Source organism: Canis aureus, chromosome 4, assembly GCF_053574225.1.
Source record: "Canis aureus isolate CA01 chromosome 4, VMU_Caureus_v.1.0, whole genome shotgun sequence".
NCBI classification, from domain to species: domain Eukaryota; kingdom Metazoa; phylum Chordata; class Mammalia; order Carnivora; family Canidae; genus Canis; species Canis aureus.
In genome coordinates, this window is record NC_135614.1 from 54,771,742 (window position 1) to 54,787,924 (window position 16,183).

A 16,183-nucleotide genomic window follows, 5' to 3' on the forward strand; every position below is an offset into this window, starting at 1 on the left:
TTTTTTTAAGAGAGGAAGAGAGAGAGAGAGGTGAGGGAAAGGAGCTGAGGAAAAGGAAGAGAGGGAATTTTAGGCAGGCTCCAAGCACAGCATGGGCCCAACACCAGGCTCAATCTCAGGATCCTGAGATCGTGACCCGACCTGAAATCAAGAGTCAGACACTTAACCAACTGAGCCACCTAGGTGGCCCTATTTTTTTTTTTTTTTAATGGCTCAAGATTGCTAGTCATCTCCTTAGGCTTCTTTAATGTGGACCAATTTCTCAGTCTTTTGTGTCTTTTATGATATTAACATTATTAAAAAGCCAGTTATATTGTAGAATATGAATCTGTGTATTATTTTCTCATGATGAGATTCAGATTATGCATGTTTGGGCCAGGGTAGCACAGCAGTGATGTTGTGTCCTTCTCAGTGTATCACGTCAGGAGACTTGTGTTGTGAACTTTGATCACTTGGTTAAGATAGAGGTTTATCAAATATTTCCACTTTATTACTAATAAGTGATTTATGAGAAGATACTTTGAAACTAGGTAAATATCAAACTTTCACCTCCCTAGTTCTGAAATTTTCATTGATGTTTCTTCTCTGAATTAGTTGATACTTTGAGTTACAAATGGTGATTTTTAAACGTGGTCATTCCTTCTACATTCATTAGCTGGCACTGTATGGTAAGAAAGAAATTTCTAGTCTATCAAACTATGCTTGTTATTGATTCTTATTTTATTCAATGGATTGTAGTCCATTACTGTCATTACTTATTTTGATACTCAAGTTGTCTTATATTTGGCCAGAAGGTATAATTTTAAGCTGACTTCTGTGTCCATTTCAAGAGTCCACATCATTAAAATATTTTGGGGGGGGGCAGTACTTCTTTACTTTTTGGTGCAAGGTGTTCCAAGTTCATCCTGTTTTTGTCCCTGCCTCAACTCTGAATCCCCAAGCCATTTCTCCAAGAACTCCATTTTAGTGGGAAGTGCTATTTAGAAATGAAGATCTGTGAACAAATGCTATTCTGGTGCTATGGTGCTATTGCTTCTGGGCCTTTTAGCAGCTGAGCTAGGGAACATATGGACATGGTGAGTACATTGTCCACTACAATTGGATTTCATTAAACACTAAGTAGTTCCATTAAAATTATATCCATGTGAACTCTTCTGTAGATGACAACCTGAAGTAAACAATACAAGCCAAGCAGATATTTAATACCTCTTTGTCTGCTATTTTGGTATTGGAAGTATGCCTTAAAGCATATTTTAAAGTGAGTTTGTATTTGATCCAGTGTTCATATTGGTTTTTTGCTTCTCAAGTAAGACCAACATTCTCAGAAGAACCTTTCCTTTTACTGCAATCTGTGTAGGGATCTTAGAGTCATCTCTGATAAAAGGGGAGGTCACTACATATGTCAGTCCTCTTCTCCTATTTAAAATGTTCCTCTACTATTTACTTAGGGATCAAAGTACAAGAAGAAAAAAAATGCTGGTACTTTTATAATCAATCAATAATTTACTCCTAATCTAAGGAGGACCGTAGTACCATATTTTTAGAAAATATATAAAATATCTTACTCATAGGTTTCCAGGCTATTTGGAGACTTTTCCACCAGATAACTGCTTGGTACATATCCTTCATGCCTGTTAAAAGGGAAATTCATGTTTAGACTATTATAGGACAAACTTTCACATCTCTATTTTAGAGGTTGTTCAATCCACTAAAAGTCATTTAAAGATGGCGGAGTCCCACAGTATTTGGCATTCTTGATAAGACACTTTAAAGTTTTAGAATAAAAGAGTCACTAAAAATAACAAAACTCTGCCATCTGTTAAAGGCAATAGGTTTCATCACTAAAATATAAACCATAATAAATAAGAAGCGACTACTTTACTTAAAAAGCTATATTTGTTGCTCTCCTCATTGTGAAATTTCCTCTAGTGGAAAAAATATTAATGTTTGGTCTCTATTTTCTATAAGGAAACATTTTCTTTGGGGTGCGACAATCAGAATTTTTTCCACTTTTGTGCTACCATTTTATAGTGAGGAAGCCAAAATAATTAAAGTATAAAAAAATCACTTTCCAACCACAGGTCCCAAAAGATACTGCCAGTCAGTGTTATAAGTTTTTAATTCAAGGCCTTCCTAATATTTTATTGTTGTTAATTGAACTCCTTTAAACGTAAATGGTAAAACATGAGAAAAAAGAAGAATCACACTGGATTTAGAGGTGAGAGTTTCTTTTGAGCAGGAATACATAGATGTGCATAAACAAAGACATATGGATAAAGAGACTAATCAGCACACCAAAATACTTTACATTTGTGTATAGCACTGTATTTTTCAAAGCATGTTCACATTCATTATTACATTTAATACTACAAGACAAAAGCAATGTCCTTTGGACTCTCTGGGCCTCTGGCTCCCTCTCTGTAAAATGAAGACCCTAAACTAAATTCCACATAAAGTTCCTCCTGACTCTGCCAGTCTATAAAAAGATGCCTAAGAGTTTCTTGCTCTTTGTTTCATAAAGCATATTTTAATTTTTATATAATAAAGCCATTTTTCAATCTAGTGATGATATTTAATGAGGAATGTATACTCTATTTCACAGAATGGTTTTGAGGAATGAAGAGTTCAAAAATGGGGATGCCAAATATGAGATGATTGTCTCATAACCTGTACCCATGGCTGACACTGCTAGTCAATCGTGGTGTGCTTGCTTTGGAGAATTGAACATCCAGCTTCAGAATTACTCTGAATATGGTGTTCATGGCAGTCTGTCAATCGAAAGAAGTCAAGTTATTCTAAAATTTGCTATTTCTTTTATATCTATCTTTTTGAGTCCACTTGATCATGTCTGGTTTTGTCATGCCATACGTTTACAATTATATTAATAGATCTGATACCATTTTTACTTTTAAATAGAATAACCGTGTTCTAATATGCCAACCACATAACATCATGTGATAATATCATTATCACCAACGGTAATTCTCTTCCCCTTGCATGTGGATGTAGAATTTACAAAGCTTCTTTCACTTTTATCATCTCATTGACTTCCTCAACACTATGAAACAGACAGAGCTGATGTTACCATCTGCATTTTGTAGATAAGGAAATAGACCCACGAAGCATAAGTGACTTTTCCAAAGACCTACAAAAGTAGTTGATATCCAGTCCAAGTCTTCTGTCTCCCCATCTTGTGTACTTTCCACTATCCTGCATTATGACAAAGCACACTGGGGAAATTCCCAAAACACCAGCTAGACTTTAGGGTGTCCTCTTTGATGGCCTTTGAAGTGCAGAGCTGAGCATTTCCACAGGCCACTGAACAAAGGGTGCCACTGTCATTTGGGGAAGTGAAACCCAGGAGAAGAAGTTTCCTGGCACATTAGGTGTGCTAAACAAATGTCAGTTGACTGGAGGAGTGAATTTCTGAGTAAGTTCTGGTGTTTGTAGAACCAGGAAGTCTTATACCTGTCTCTGATGTGGGACTCCTTATAATAGGCAAAGAGAAGGTGATGTGACTGACCTTACTTGCCTTACGAGTCAGCTAGAGAGGGAAACTAGCTCTGGTCTCAGCTAGCCAGCAACACTGTCTCCCAGAATACAGTTCTTGAGCTAACCATATTTTACACCCGTCTTTCACTCCCCCCTATAATGGCATCAATGAGGCTACTTAAAGAAAAGGTGATGTGATGAAACAAATTTGTATGTAAAAACTATGGCCTTAACCCTAAAGATATTTGTATGCTTCTTTCTTTATTCATCATATTAGCTTTTTTTAAATTATATTTTTAAAGTTAGTGATACCCACTGTTGACACTCCCACACACTGTTGGTGGGTAGTGGGAATATAAATTTGGCAATCGTTCTGACGGAATTATCTATCAAAATGGAGACATGCTCTAATTCAACAGTTCTGTAGTTAGAAATGTGAGATGTATACTTTTTCAAAAGAAAAATATATTTTCAAAAATATATATGTTGCAAATCTTTTTTCAAAACATTGCCTGGAAACATGAGCATGAGCAATACAGCATCTTCACTGTGGCCTTGTTTAAAATAACAAATGAAGAAAACAAATGACTTGGAAACTAAGTGTCCCACCATTTCAGATCATTCAAATATTTATAATACAAGCATTATCGGGCAGCTCAGTGGTTTAGTGCCCCCTTCGGCCCAGGGCGTGATCCTGGAGACCCAGGATCGAGTCCCACATCGGGCTCCTTGCATGGAGCCTGCTTCTCTCTCTGCCTGTGTCTCTGCCTCTCTCTCTCTCTCTGTGTCTCTCATGAATAAATAAATTAAATATTTAAAAAAAAAACCAAGCATATCTTCCAAAACTATGCAGTTATTTAAAAAACAAAGTAGATTTGTATCTGCTGATATGAAAAGATCTCTGAGACACATTACCAAAGGTTAAAGGCAAGATGAACAGAATGAATCACCTTTGTTCAAGTGAAAAGAAAGGATGCATTTGTGTATGTATAACTTTTTGTCTGGGATACACAAGAAAATGTTGATAGTGATTACTTTTGGGATTGATATGGGCACAAATGGAGGTTGGATTTTTTTTTTTTTAAATAAGACATCAATTTGGGTCATCCAAATGTCACAGTTATGGAGTATTTTTCTTATTTATATCTTTAATCAGTAATAACCTCATACTTTAAGAATACATAAACCCCTAATATTAACATACAAGAATGTTCATTGCAGTGTTGTTAATATCTGCAAAATACTGGAAGTAATCTGAATGCCCCAAAAGGGGATTCCTAATTATGGTACACTTTTGTATCGGATTTATGCAATCATTGAAATCATATTCTGGAGAATATTCTGTGGCTTGGGCAAATACCTCTGATGTATTAAAATGAAAAACTAAAGCCTTATAAAGCAGCACAAATCTGAGAAACTTAAAAACATTACAACTAAGGTTTTCATGCTAGTATCTAAGTCATATATATCCTAGGCATTCTGAAGGTTAACAAAAGTAATTTTGTTGTATTTCAGATCAGAGAAAGGCTCAAATCCTATAGTGGACAATTGGTATTAGCACAACTTAACTTTCTCCCTGACTCATGTAGATGGCTAGTTCAAAGACTGGTAACGTAGCTACTCTTTCATATCTTCTTCCTGATACTTCTTAATATAACCACTAATCTGTACTATTTCTACATGTCTTTTCTTTTCTTTGAAAATAAACACGTCATGATGGGATGTGCCTTCAGTCTCATCCAAACACTCAAGAAAATAGTGCTTCCTTGTAGAACAAGCTGCCAATCTCCTGCTCTGCGGATGTCTGTGGAAAAATCCAGGAATTTTTAGATGGGCTCAGAGACTGGGAGTGCTTGATGGGTAGAGAGCATAGCAAGTGACTGCCTCTGCCACTTCTGAGAAGTGGAAAGAACCCCTCAACCCACTTCTGCCTTCCTTTTCCTCCTAACTCTGCTCTCTTCTCCTACATCAGTGAAGTGGTCATGCTGACGGAGGGAGGACAAATCATTCCAGTGTTTTCTCTATTCCCACCTCACGTCAAGCGCTGGCACAGCAACCACAAAGATGCCTTACCCATTCCTGTCCTGTACCCTCCACCAGTGAATCTCGGAACTGTCCAGCAGGTAGTACTCCTCATTGCGTTGTAGCATGAGTTCCTGTGGGTCATTTGTTTGGTAGTCATACAAGGCAATGACAATGGTTTCTTCGGGTTCCCGAAGTGATCGCTGGAGGAGGTAGAAAACAAAACCAAGCAATGACATAGACAGGAGATAAACTGCAGAACAAAATCAACAAGTCCTTAAATTATAACTTGCTCCTGATTCTATGCTGGGTCAACACATCAGCTCCTACAATCCACTGGGTATTCACTAAAACCACCTGCCTTCTCTAGTTGGGTTTCTTTATGACTTAGGACTACAGTGCTGAATATGACACAAAGACACTCAGTACCTGGAATTCATTTCCCCTCTCATTCTGTGTGGTGAATTTTGACCACAGTGAATTCCAAGCAGCCACATGCTTTTCATAAAAGTCTGCTGGTCACACATTATAGCCTCTCTGCGGAAAGCGTCATATTCTTGGTGAAAGTGATGCAGTCAGTGCTAGGTTATTCAGTACAGACTTTTCTGATTTGACTGTGGTTTTGTCCAGATCTATAGAATCATAGACTACCAGAACTGGAATGCCTCTGAGAGATCATTCAATCCATTCTTTTGTTTGAAATGGGGAAACAGAGGCCCAAATGGGGAAATGAATATAGCTAAGCTTAGCACTTGAATTAGTCTTAATGCTTTCTCTTTGATAGCACATGGACTTCCTTCTTCCTCTTAGGGGTTCTCTTGCCTAAGTGTCTACTCCTCAGCATTTTTTTAAGGATGATATATTGAAGACATGAAGAAGAGACTACAAGCAAACAATTGTGGAAGTTCAGGAAGGGCACACTTGCTACAGGTTGGCAGATTTTGTGAGACAGTATATATGGAAGAGACTGAGATTACTGGTGATGATGAGATATGGTGGTGTTGGGAAACCAAAATGTCTGTGAGGACATTGAAGCATTTGGCGGTATAAAAATCCCAGAGATTTAAAAAGAAAAACTTGTCATACTAATGTACGAGTCAGATTAGGATCTGAAGTCTAGATATTGGTGGAGCTCATTAGGTAGTGTTTTGGAGTACTGCAGATGAGAGTCAATGGGACTGAGGCTTTCACCCCCACAGCTAATGGAGGAAGGAGTTGTATTCAAGGACACTTGGAGATTAAAGAGGGCTGTGACATCAGGTATTCATCCCATTATAGGCCCAACTAATTGATCGATCTCTGTGAAAAGATAGGTCACAGCGGGGTTCTCAAACGATGGTGGTACCTTTCCACAGGGAGCATCTTGACATCTATGGGAGTGTTGTGAATGTCACAAAGGTTTAGGTGTGCTGCTAGCATTTAATGGGAGAGGGCCAAGAATGCAAAAATCTCTGCACTATCTCACATTCTGAAAAACATTCAAATGTCCTGTTAGACATTCATATGGTGAGAAATCTGCTTATAATGATAATAATAATAATAATGTGTAATAATACTCAGAGCCTAGATACAACCTCCACCCTGTATAGGTGGGACTATGAGGGAAACCATCTGCAGCCAGAGTTGGCTTCCCCAGAGCTGGCTTGGTATTACTTAAATCTTATAGATCAATACATTAGATCAGTGTTTCTCCCTACTTCATTGTGCCCCAGAATTACCTGGAGGTTTATTAAAACTCAGATTGCTGAGACCCTCTTCCAGAATTATGAAGACAGTAGATCTGGGATCCAGTTTGAGCATTTATATTGCATTTCTAACAAGCTCCCAGGTGATACCAATACTGCTGGTCCAGGGACCACACTTTGAGAACCACCACTTGAATTAAAACCACCATGCCTGAAACTCTGTTGCCTACTAGCTTAACAACTAAGTTGCTGAATGGCCTTGGAAAAGCCTCAAAACCTCTCTTGGGACTTGATTTCCCAAGCTTTAAAATGTGAATAAAACTATAACCCTCTGTAGTGGCTGGCTAGAACAGATAGTGAGGAAAGGAGGCACATACACACACACATATATAGTATATATATATATATATATATATATATATATATATATACACACACATATACATATACATCTTTGAAATAGTAAAAGTGTAGAAGTACTTAAAAATATTAAGTATTATCAAAAGTAAGATGTGGAATAATTACACCATTTTATTTTATTTTTTAAAAGATTTTATTTATTCATCTGAGAGAGAGAGAGAGCATGAGTGGGGGTACCAGCAGAAGGAGATGGAGAAGCAGACTCCCTGCTGAGCAGGGAGCCTGGCATGGGGCTCTATCCCAGGACCCAGAGATCATAACCTGAGCTGAAGGCAGATGCTTAACCATCTGAGCCATCCAGGTGCCCCAGTACATCATTTTATATACATAGCTTTATTATACCTCAAAATGGTCAGGTAGCTGGATATACAGTTTGATACCAATACGTTTTTGTTGAGTGAATAAAATAAACTGAGGTTTTAGCAGCTGAATTGTCCTTTTGTGCAAATAGACACATGAGACAGTTCAGGTCCAAGAAACCCAGTGTGTTCATTTCAACTGAATTACTACAACCTGCTGCATTGCCCAAGATTTGAAAAATCTGGACAAATGGGGAAAGTGCAGAGGGGACATGCTAGTTAGGCAGCTGCAGTGCTGGGCGCCCACCGTGCCCTCACTTACCCTGTTGTCTTCAGGAGTAGGAGGAAGAGGCTTCTTTGAAGCTGAAACAAGAAAAACAGAAAAAGAAAATGAACATGAAACTGAATGTGCCCAACTGGAGGCGAGCAGCCAGGGGGCTTTTCAGAGAAAAGAGGCCCTTGGGAGAACACTAGAAGCAAAGGGTCAGAAGGAGATGTTGAGACACAGAAAGGAAAATCGGCTGTGTAGAGCCTGAGTTTTATCTCTTTTAGCATGTTGGTTCCCCATTTCATTTTCTAGGAGATACTAGAAGCTTCTAGAAGTCAATATTCTGTGTTCCTAGGAAAAGCCTAATCCAACAGTTGCTACAGAGGTGTTAGGCTTGTGTCCTTCTCTGTGGGCCGGGAGACCTCCACAAACACACCTACCACATGCCAAACCCCAGAGTGGGAATTGATGACTCAGGGTAACAGTGACTCACTGGCTTCCTGAGGCAGCTGTGGGCTTGGGGAGGGGGCGGGTGCGGTGAGGGAGGGGTCATCGTGTTAGTTAATGCTTCTGAGCATGTGTTCCTACTATCTCCTCCAAACAACACCCTAAGCACCTCTCTCTCTGTTTATCTGTTTGTGTCTCCACATTTCCCTCTCTTTACCTCTCCTCTCATCTTTTTCTCCTTTTTCTTCTCTCTCTCCTTTCATCTCTTCCTCTCTGTCTCTTGATATTTCTCCTTTGAGGCACTGAAAAGGTCAGGCCTGGAATCAATAGACCAAAATTGAATGTCTGGGAGTAGGTGGGGCATGGGAGGCAGCACATAGGCTTCTGCTTAATTCAAAGAATTATTTAATAATTAGATAGAAAATGGGAATAGACTCAATAAGTAGGTGGTGAGCTCCTCATCTCCATGTGAGGTTGACTCACATACAAGGTTAATCCTTGCCTGACTGGGACAGTACCTCCCAGGAATGTGGTAAGAGGAGATCCACACAATGACATGGGAACCCAGCCCCTGTGCTAACTTCTTAAGCAAGAGCACGGTGGGGTATTGACCTGGGTTTGTGATTAACCGAGAAGAAGAAAACAAACATAATTGGAAGCGTGGTTCCTACTGAGCACTCAACTCAGAGCACCAGGGGACTGGTGTTCTCACCCCAGCTCTACCAGGAATGAGCTGTGTGGCCTTGGGCCTCTTGTAGCCCTAAACATTCTGTGACAGGTATCTCTTCTTCTAGCCTTAGTCTTCCCTTCTTTCTTCTCCGTCTGTGTGAAGTTGGTGTGTACTGACATCAGGGCCAGTTCTGGTTGCAGAAATGAGTGTCACTGTGGATTGGGTAGAGCAGGGTCCATTTTTACCCAACCACCTCTGTTGCTTTCCAGACATAGACACACATACTGCTATATCTCAGGTTCAGATTCCTCTGTCCCCAGATAGGAAAGACTGGTAGGCACAGTTACCATTTATTGAGAACTCGGACATCTCAATGCCAGCAGCTGTGCTAAGAGCTTTCCACAATCCCGTTATCACAACACAAATGCACAACCACTAACAGAGTGACTATACAGTGGTTAGACCCTGGATTCATGTGGCAAGTTCAGCATGAGAAGCCCTCTCCAAGTGTCATCCTGGTGAGTCATTCAGATGCTCCTCACCCCCCCGGTCCTGTGTCTAAGACTCAATGGAGGTTAAATCCCATGCACCCTAAAGAGGATCAGCAGCAACATGCAGGGTGAAAATTGCAAAATGGAAATACAGATTCAAAGAATCCAGAGCTGGAAAGGGGCTTAGAAATTGTTTCATCTTAGGACCCCTGAAACTTTCCCTAACATGGGAGAGATGAGGACATTAGGGCCCTTGATGGCCAAGTGACTTGTCTAAGGGCCCAAGCAAGGTGCTGGCAGGAATTTGGAGACCAGGCTGCTGGGCTTTGGAAAGGGCTTTTACTCACTGGAGAAAGCCCAGGCCATTTTGTTATCATGGTGGATTTCACTCATATAAAACCTGTTTCTTTTTTATGAAACACTAGCCTTTGTGAGTATGGGCTGTAGGATAATGCAGAAGATCATTCACTTCTAAAACTAGGTATATATTGTTCTTCTGGGCTAAGCAAGGGACTGGCAACCTTAAATTTTCTTTCCCAATGGGGAAGGTGAGAAGCGGTGGTTTTAAAAGTGGTACTAAGAGGGGCTGTGACTCAGGAAGCCACGGAAAACCCAGCCATGTGTTACATTTAGCACATCCGCTTTGGGTTGTCAACGTGAGGTATTAGGTTTTTGTGCAAAGAAGAAACTGAGAGATGAGAAAAAGTGGCTAGGGTAAGAGAGGTTGAGAGGAGAGAGGAATGGGAGCAAAACAATTCACAGGATCCATCATTGCTATTCAACAATGGCTTGGCAGAGCACTTCCTCACGGTGTGACCTTGAGCATACCTAACATCTCAAGGTCTTCTGCTTCTGTGACTTCACACCATCTACCCCAGACAACTGTGAGGAATGGGAGCACACCATGTGTAAAAGTGCATGCAGGTGAAGCTGCACTTCATTGAAGGTTCAAGTCCCAGAGCCATCGCGGGAGAGAAAGCCGGGTTGCATACCAATCTCAAGTTCTGGGGCCTTTGACCTCCAGGGATTAGAAACAATGTTTTTTGTTTTCATTTTGCATTTAGGCTGTGGCCTTCTTTTCTCTGAGATTACAGAGATCAACAGCGAGTTTGAAGGGGAAGCAGGGAGAAGCCGCAGAGTGCAGTAAGCAGTTTTGGGGTTTGCTTTCTTCCCCTCCAACAGTATAAAGTTGAGCTGGTGTAATTAAACCTATGTGTGACGTGACACCATTATAATAAATAAATAATGTATGTACCTCTAAATCTGTCTCTACAACTTAAGATTTAAGTAGACGATGTCATTTACATTTTCTATCTTGAAGGTTATAGCAGTGTTTCCCAAACTTCACTGTGTACACAAATCTCCAGGAGATTTGTTAAAACACAAGTTTTGATCTGGTGGACCTGGGATGGGGTCAGAGAATTTATATTTCTAGCTCACAGGGATGTTGACACTACTGGTCCAAGGATCATACTTCTAGTAGCAAGGAGTATAAAGACATAAAGTTTGAGATGAAAAAACATCAGCAGACTAATGGTTGAGGCAGATGATTTCCCTCTGAAAGTTCTGAAAATGCAGAATTTTGTATTTAAGTCCTGACCCTCCTGATGATGGGAAGCTGAGAGCTTTTACTTCCTATGACTAGAGAGATCAGTCATTTTGCAAAGGAGAAAGGGAATTCCCAGTCCCTTACCATTCTTGGTTGGATCGTACTGAGCACAGCCCACTGCAAGCTTCTCCATCTGAGCACAGCACCTCCACCTCCCATCCATCCAGAAATTAGGATGGTACATGGGCACCAAACTGTTGTTATTCCTTGTTTCTGAAAGAGATCGGCACCAGTAGAAGAGTTACTTCCAGGTCAGTCTACCAAGGGCTACCAACTTTCCAACTCTCTGCAATCAGACCCTGCTGTGTGAGCTTGAGTGAGGAGTACCCAGAATAGTCAGAAAAAATGGTCTTTTCCCCAAGCATATCCATTTATGCAGCAGTACATGCTGGACTTAGGCATCATCAGATCTGGGTTCTTGGCGGCTGGCCTTGCCTTAATTGTAGGTCCCTTGCTTGGACAACACCCTCGTCTGTTCAATGAGATTGTTAGACTGGATCAGCGGGCCCTACAAAAGTGCCCAAGGGGCAATGGGGAGACTGAGTAGGAGGGATCCCTACCCCCTCGTCTCTCTACCTTCAACCACAGGAATTTTGCTTTTATCGGTTCCAGATTTGTGGCTTTAAAGTGAGACTTTGGTAGGAAAAAAAAAAAAAAAAAGAGGTTCTCTTGCCAAAGAAAAGAAGTATAAGGAATGGAGATCTAGACAAGCCATCTCAAATGTTCCTTCCAGCTCTAACATCCTGTGAGTAAAGCCCTCCACAGAGGGAAAACGGCCAATGGACATAATTGGGGCCCTTTTGATAACTTTTGTTCCTTAATGTTTATACTAAGTCCCATGACTTGAGAGCCTTTTCTAGCTTCTCTAGTGCTGGCCTGCTCATACCCCATTTGAGACAATGACCTTGGAGGGAGATAAGAACTGTATTTTTATTCTCATTTTTCAGATAAAGCCATCCTAGCTCCTGAGATTCCAAATGGCTGGCTTATACTTAGTCCTTATAGCTACTTAGGGACAGATTAGTATCTGAACCCAGTTCTCCTGTAAATCCAGGGCTTCAGGTGAAATAACAGTACTACTGGTTGAGGACTTTCTTTGGGTATTGTTGGAAGTATCTGATGTGTCTTTACACATTTAATTCTCACAATAATGATGTGACCGATGGTTACTAGTCAGAGTTTATAGCTGAGGAAATGGAGACACAGGAAGGTCAAAGAGCTAGCCCCAGGTCACATACTCATAACTGGCAGAGCTGGGATTTTCACCTTAGCAGCCTGGTTGCACATCTCGCATACACCCAAACACTCTGCTGGTTCTAATTATGCTGCCAGGAAGGGGAGCCTTAAGGAATACCCTTCCTGCTGCCCTGAAAACCGTTAAAGCTAGCTAACATTGATTGGGTGCCGACTCTGGCCAGGCTGGTTTCAAGGGCTTTACTCGAAGCAGTTCTGGAGGCAGGTACTATTATTATCACTCTCTCCTTCTTTCCTTTTTTATAGATAGGGGAAACTGAAGCGCAGAGCAGCTGAGGACGTTGCCCATGCACACATGGCTAGTCAGTAGCAGAGCCGGGATTCAAACTCAGGTCATCTAACTCAATGGCCCATCTTCTTCACACAAGACCAGGAGTTGGCAAACTTTTTCTTAAAGGGTCAGATAGTAAATATTTTAGGTTTTGTTCACCAGTAGGAAAAACCGATATATTATGGAGGTACTTCCCTAATGTTTTAAAATGGGGCCATGTAAAAATACAAAGACCATCCTTAGCTCAGACCCTTATAAGAATGGGTGGTAGGCTGGATTTGGCTGACCCTGCACTGTACTGATTGTTGCCTCTTGGGCCCAGGGTGAAAAATTGGAATCCAACACCAACACCAAAAGCAAGAAATATTTGACCATCAGCTGCCCTTTATCTTACAGAGGAACCCAAGCCTATAATCAAATAATCTGTGGGAGCCATTTACACAGGAGATTAGTTACCTTCTTTAAGGGCCAGAACCCAGCGCTGCCGGCTCTCACGGTCTGGAGCAAACACATAGAGGAGGTAGTTGTCATGCACAACCTGGAGATAGATACACACAGATTCCAAGGTGAGTGGTGCACCCAGAGATGGATGGCTGACAGTAGGCCCATCTAGCATACTGAACTGAGAGTGGGGCCTTGGGCGTTTGTCACTTAAAGGCACACATCTGGGTGATTAGGGGACCTGTGTCATTTTTAATTCAGATATTTGAATGCTGTGCAGACACAGGGTAAATCCCCACAGCTCACACAACTTGTTTGAGATTCCATGTTACTAGTAAGCCATTGCTAAATTAAAACAGCTAGAGAATAAGCTCTCCATGTGACAGGACATTTATTTCCCATATTAATTTTTAGGTGATTAAAAAATCTTTCTGGCATATGAAAGAGTAAGAAATTAGATGAAAAATGTATAATTGAGATTTTAGAAACTTCTTAGTTTGAAATAATATAATAATATATGAAACCACCCCACTGGTTCTATAAAGAGTACAGAGTTCCTGTGTTCTTTTCACCCACCTCTCCTTAATGATAACATCTTATTACATAACCATAGTACAGTTTCAAAACCAGGAAATTGACATTGGTCCAACACTACTAACTTAGAGTACAGATCTTTGAATTTCACCAGTTTTTTTCATGTATCTTAAAAAAAAATTTTTTTTAATGGGCTCCATGTCCAGTGTGGAGCCCAACACAGGACTTGAATTTACAACCCTAAGATCAAGACCTGAGCTGAGATCAAGAGTCAGGGGTGCAGGTACTCCTTTAATGTAGTCATTTTTAAAAAGATTTCATTGATTTATTTGAGAGAGAGAGACAGCATGAGGGGAGAGAGGAGAGGCAGAGGGAGAGGGAGAAGCAGACTCCCCACTGAGGAGGGAGTCCAATTAGGGGTTTCATCTCAGGACCCCCAAGATCATGACCTGAGTGGAAGGCAGATGCTTAACCCCCACCCAGGGGACCCAAATGTACTCATTTTTAATTGGAATTTTAATGATAGGAAAATGCATGCTCTTTGTTTTATTTTCGTTACTAAAAATGTCAACCCGTGGAGGTCAATTTTCTAATAGGAAAAGAGTCCTTTTCTACATCACATTTAAAAATGGAATATTTACCTCTCAAATTGGCAAAGAGGAACAGTACCCTAGAATGTACAAGGAGATATTTACTCTCCTTCAGAGTCATAGATGCCAAGAGTGATGACAAGATTTGGACAATGTCATGACCTGAAGACTAATGATAACCTCCACCAATTCTGTCCAGTAGGACTTTGTGCAATGGTGGAAATGTTTTATAACCTGTGCTGTCCAATACACAGCTATTGAACATGTGAAATGTTCATTCCACTGTGGCTTAGTGTGACTCAGAAATTTTTAATATTGTTTAATTTACATTTAAATATTGAACATCCACATGTATATTGAACAACACAACTCTAGATAGCTCTGAGATTATAAAATTTGAATCTTTTTGTCCCAGAATCTCCAAACAATTTAAAATCAAGTACTGCAATCTGTTGCCCCAAAACATGAGTAAATTGTACTTAAAGAAAATTGGGCTTGGGGCCATTTTTTAAAAAAGATTTTATTTAATTTTTAATTTTTAAAATTTATTTATTCATGAGAGACAGAGAGGTAGGCAGAGACACAGACAGAGGGAGAAGCAGGCTCCATGCAGGGATCCCGATGTAGGACTCGATCCCGAGACTCTGGGACAATGTCGTGAGCCAAAGGCAGATGCCCAACTGCTGAGCCACCCGGGCGACCCGGCTTGGGGCCATTAATAGTTTTCCCCCTTCCTTTAGGAGCAGAGAATTGGGACTTTTGTTGAGGTAGGGAAGACATAAGAGAAAAGTAAATGAGGTAAGAAAACTTTTTCAAGATTTTGTGCTTTGCTGAATTGAATGAATGAATGAGTGGATGGATGGATGGATGGATGTAAGAACATAGCAGTTTTCTTCTGGGGTTAATCTAAGATCTAACTATATAGATCCTAGTCAACCCTGTCCCACCTTCTATTGCAAAGACTAAAGATTTCAACCATTGTCCAAGGAATGGGGAGCTAGAACCCTTGGGCATAGTGGACTTACCTGAAATGGATATTTATAGTGGCATGGGATACTAATGTCACTTTTCACAATCTCGACACATTTGATTCGGGAGAGTTCAATGGAGCCCTTCAATGTGCGCTTTTTCTGTGCGGAAAAAAGCATATTCTATTTAAAGAAGAGAGCAGACAGTGTTTTTGTCCAGGTTGCTTGTAGAAATCCATTACTGGATAAGACCCATTAGCTTTGTAAACGAAACCCTCCACCCCCTATATATCTAGAAGCTACTGGTTGACCCTCTGTGCCTCAGAGAGATGCTCTCAGCAGACTCCTGGGAGAACATTCCCTGTGAATTGTCTCTTGATGAGGTGGACTGATTTTTACCCATTGAGCCACGACATCTTATATGTTAGGGACCTTTTGGCAAACAGCAGTATTGTAGCTGGGGTGAGGAGTGCAGTACAGAAACCAGCTACATGTGTGCACATTCTCTCTGTACTGTGCCAATCCATTACCTGGCCTGGATGGTGATATATACCTTCAGTGGCACTTTTCTTTTCTACATCTGCCTTCTCCAGGTCCCTCGTATTTATCAACAGTTCCACAACAACACCCCTGTAGGACATTCCTGACTCTGCCTTTAACTTTCTCTTCTTCACCTTCCTCATCTTACTGGCCTCATGTCTTATTTCCTTGGAAATTAGTTA

At 40.6% G+C, this 16,183-nt stretch overlaps 1 protein-coding gene across 1 annotated transcript in view; it reads right to left on the bottom strand.

Moving 5' to 3' along the window:
• Nucleotides 1–16,183, bottom strand: part of ITK (IL2 inducible T cell kinase) — a 63,631-nt gene that overhangs the window by 27,461 nt on the left and 19,987 nt on the right. The window contains exons 2-7 of the mRNA XM_077895728.1: nt 15,519–15,623; nt 13,385–13,466; nt 11,488–11,616; nt 8,241–8,281; nt 5,566–5,717; nt 1,566–1,631 (exon numbers count right to left, since the gene is read on the bottom strand). Of these exons, the coding sequence (XP_077751854.1) occupies nt 1,566–1,631; nt 5,566–5,717; nt 8,241–8,281; nt 11,488–11,616; nt 13,385–13,466; nt 15,519–15,623 (575 nt within the window). The remainder of the gene's footprint in view (nt 1–1,565; nt 1,632–5,565; nt 5,718–8,240; nt 8,282–11,487; nt 11,617–13,384; nt 13,467–15,518; nt 15,624–16,183) is intronic.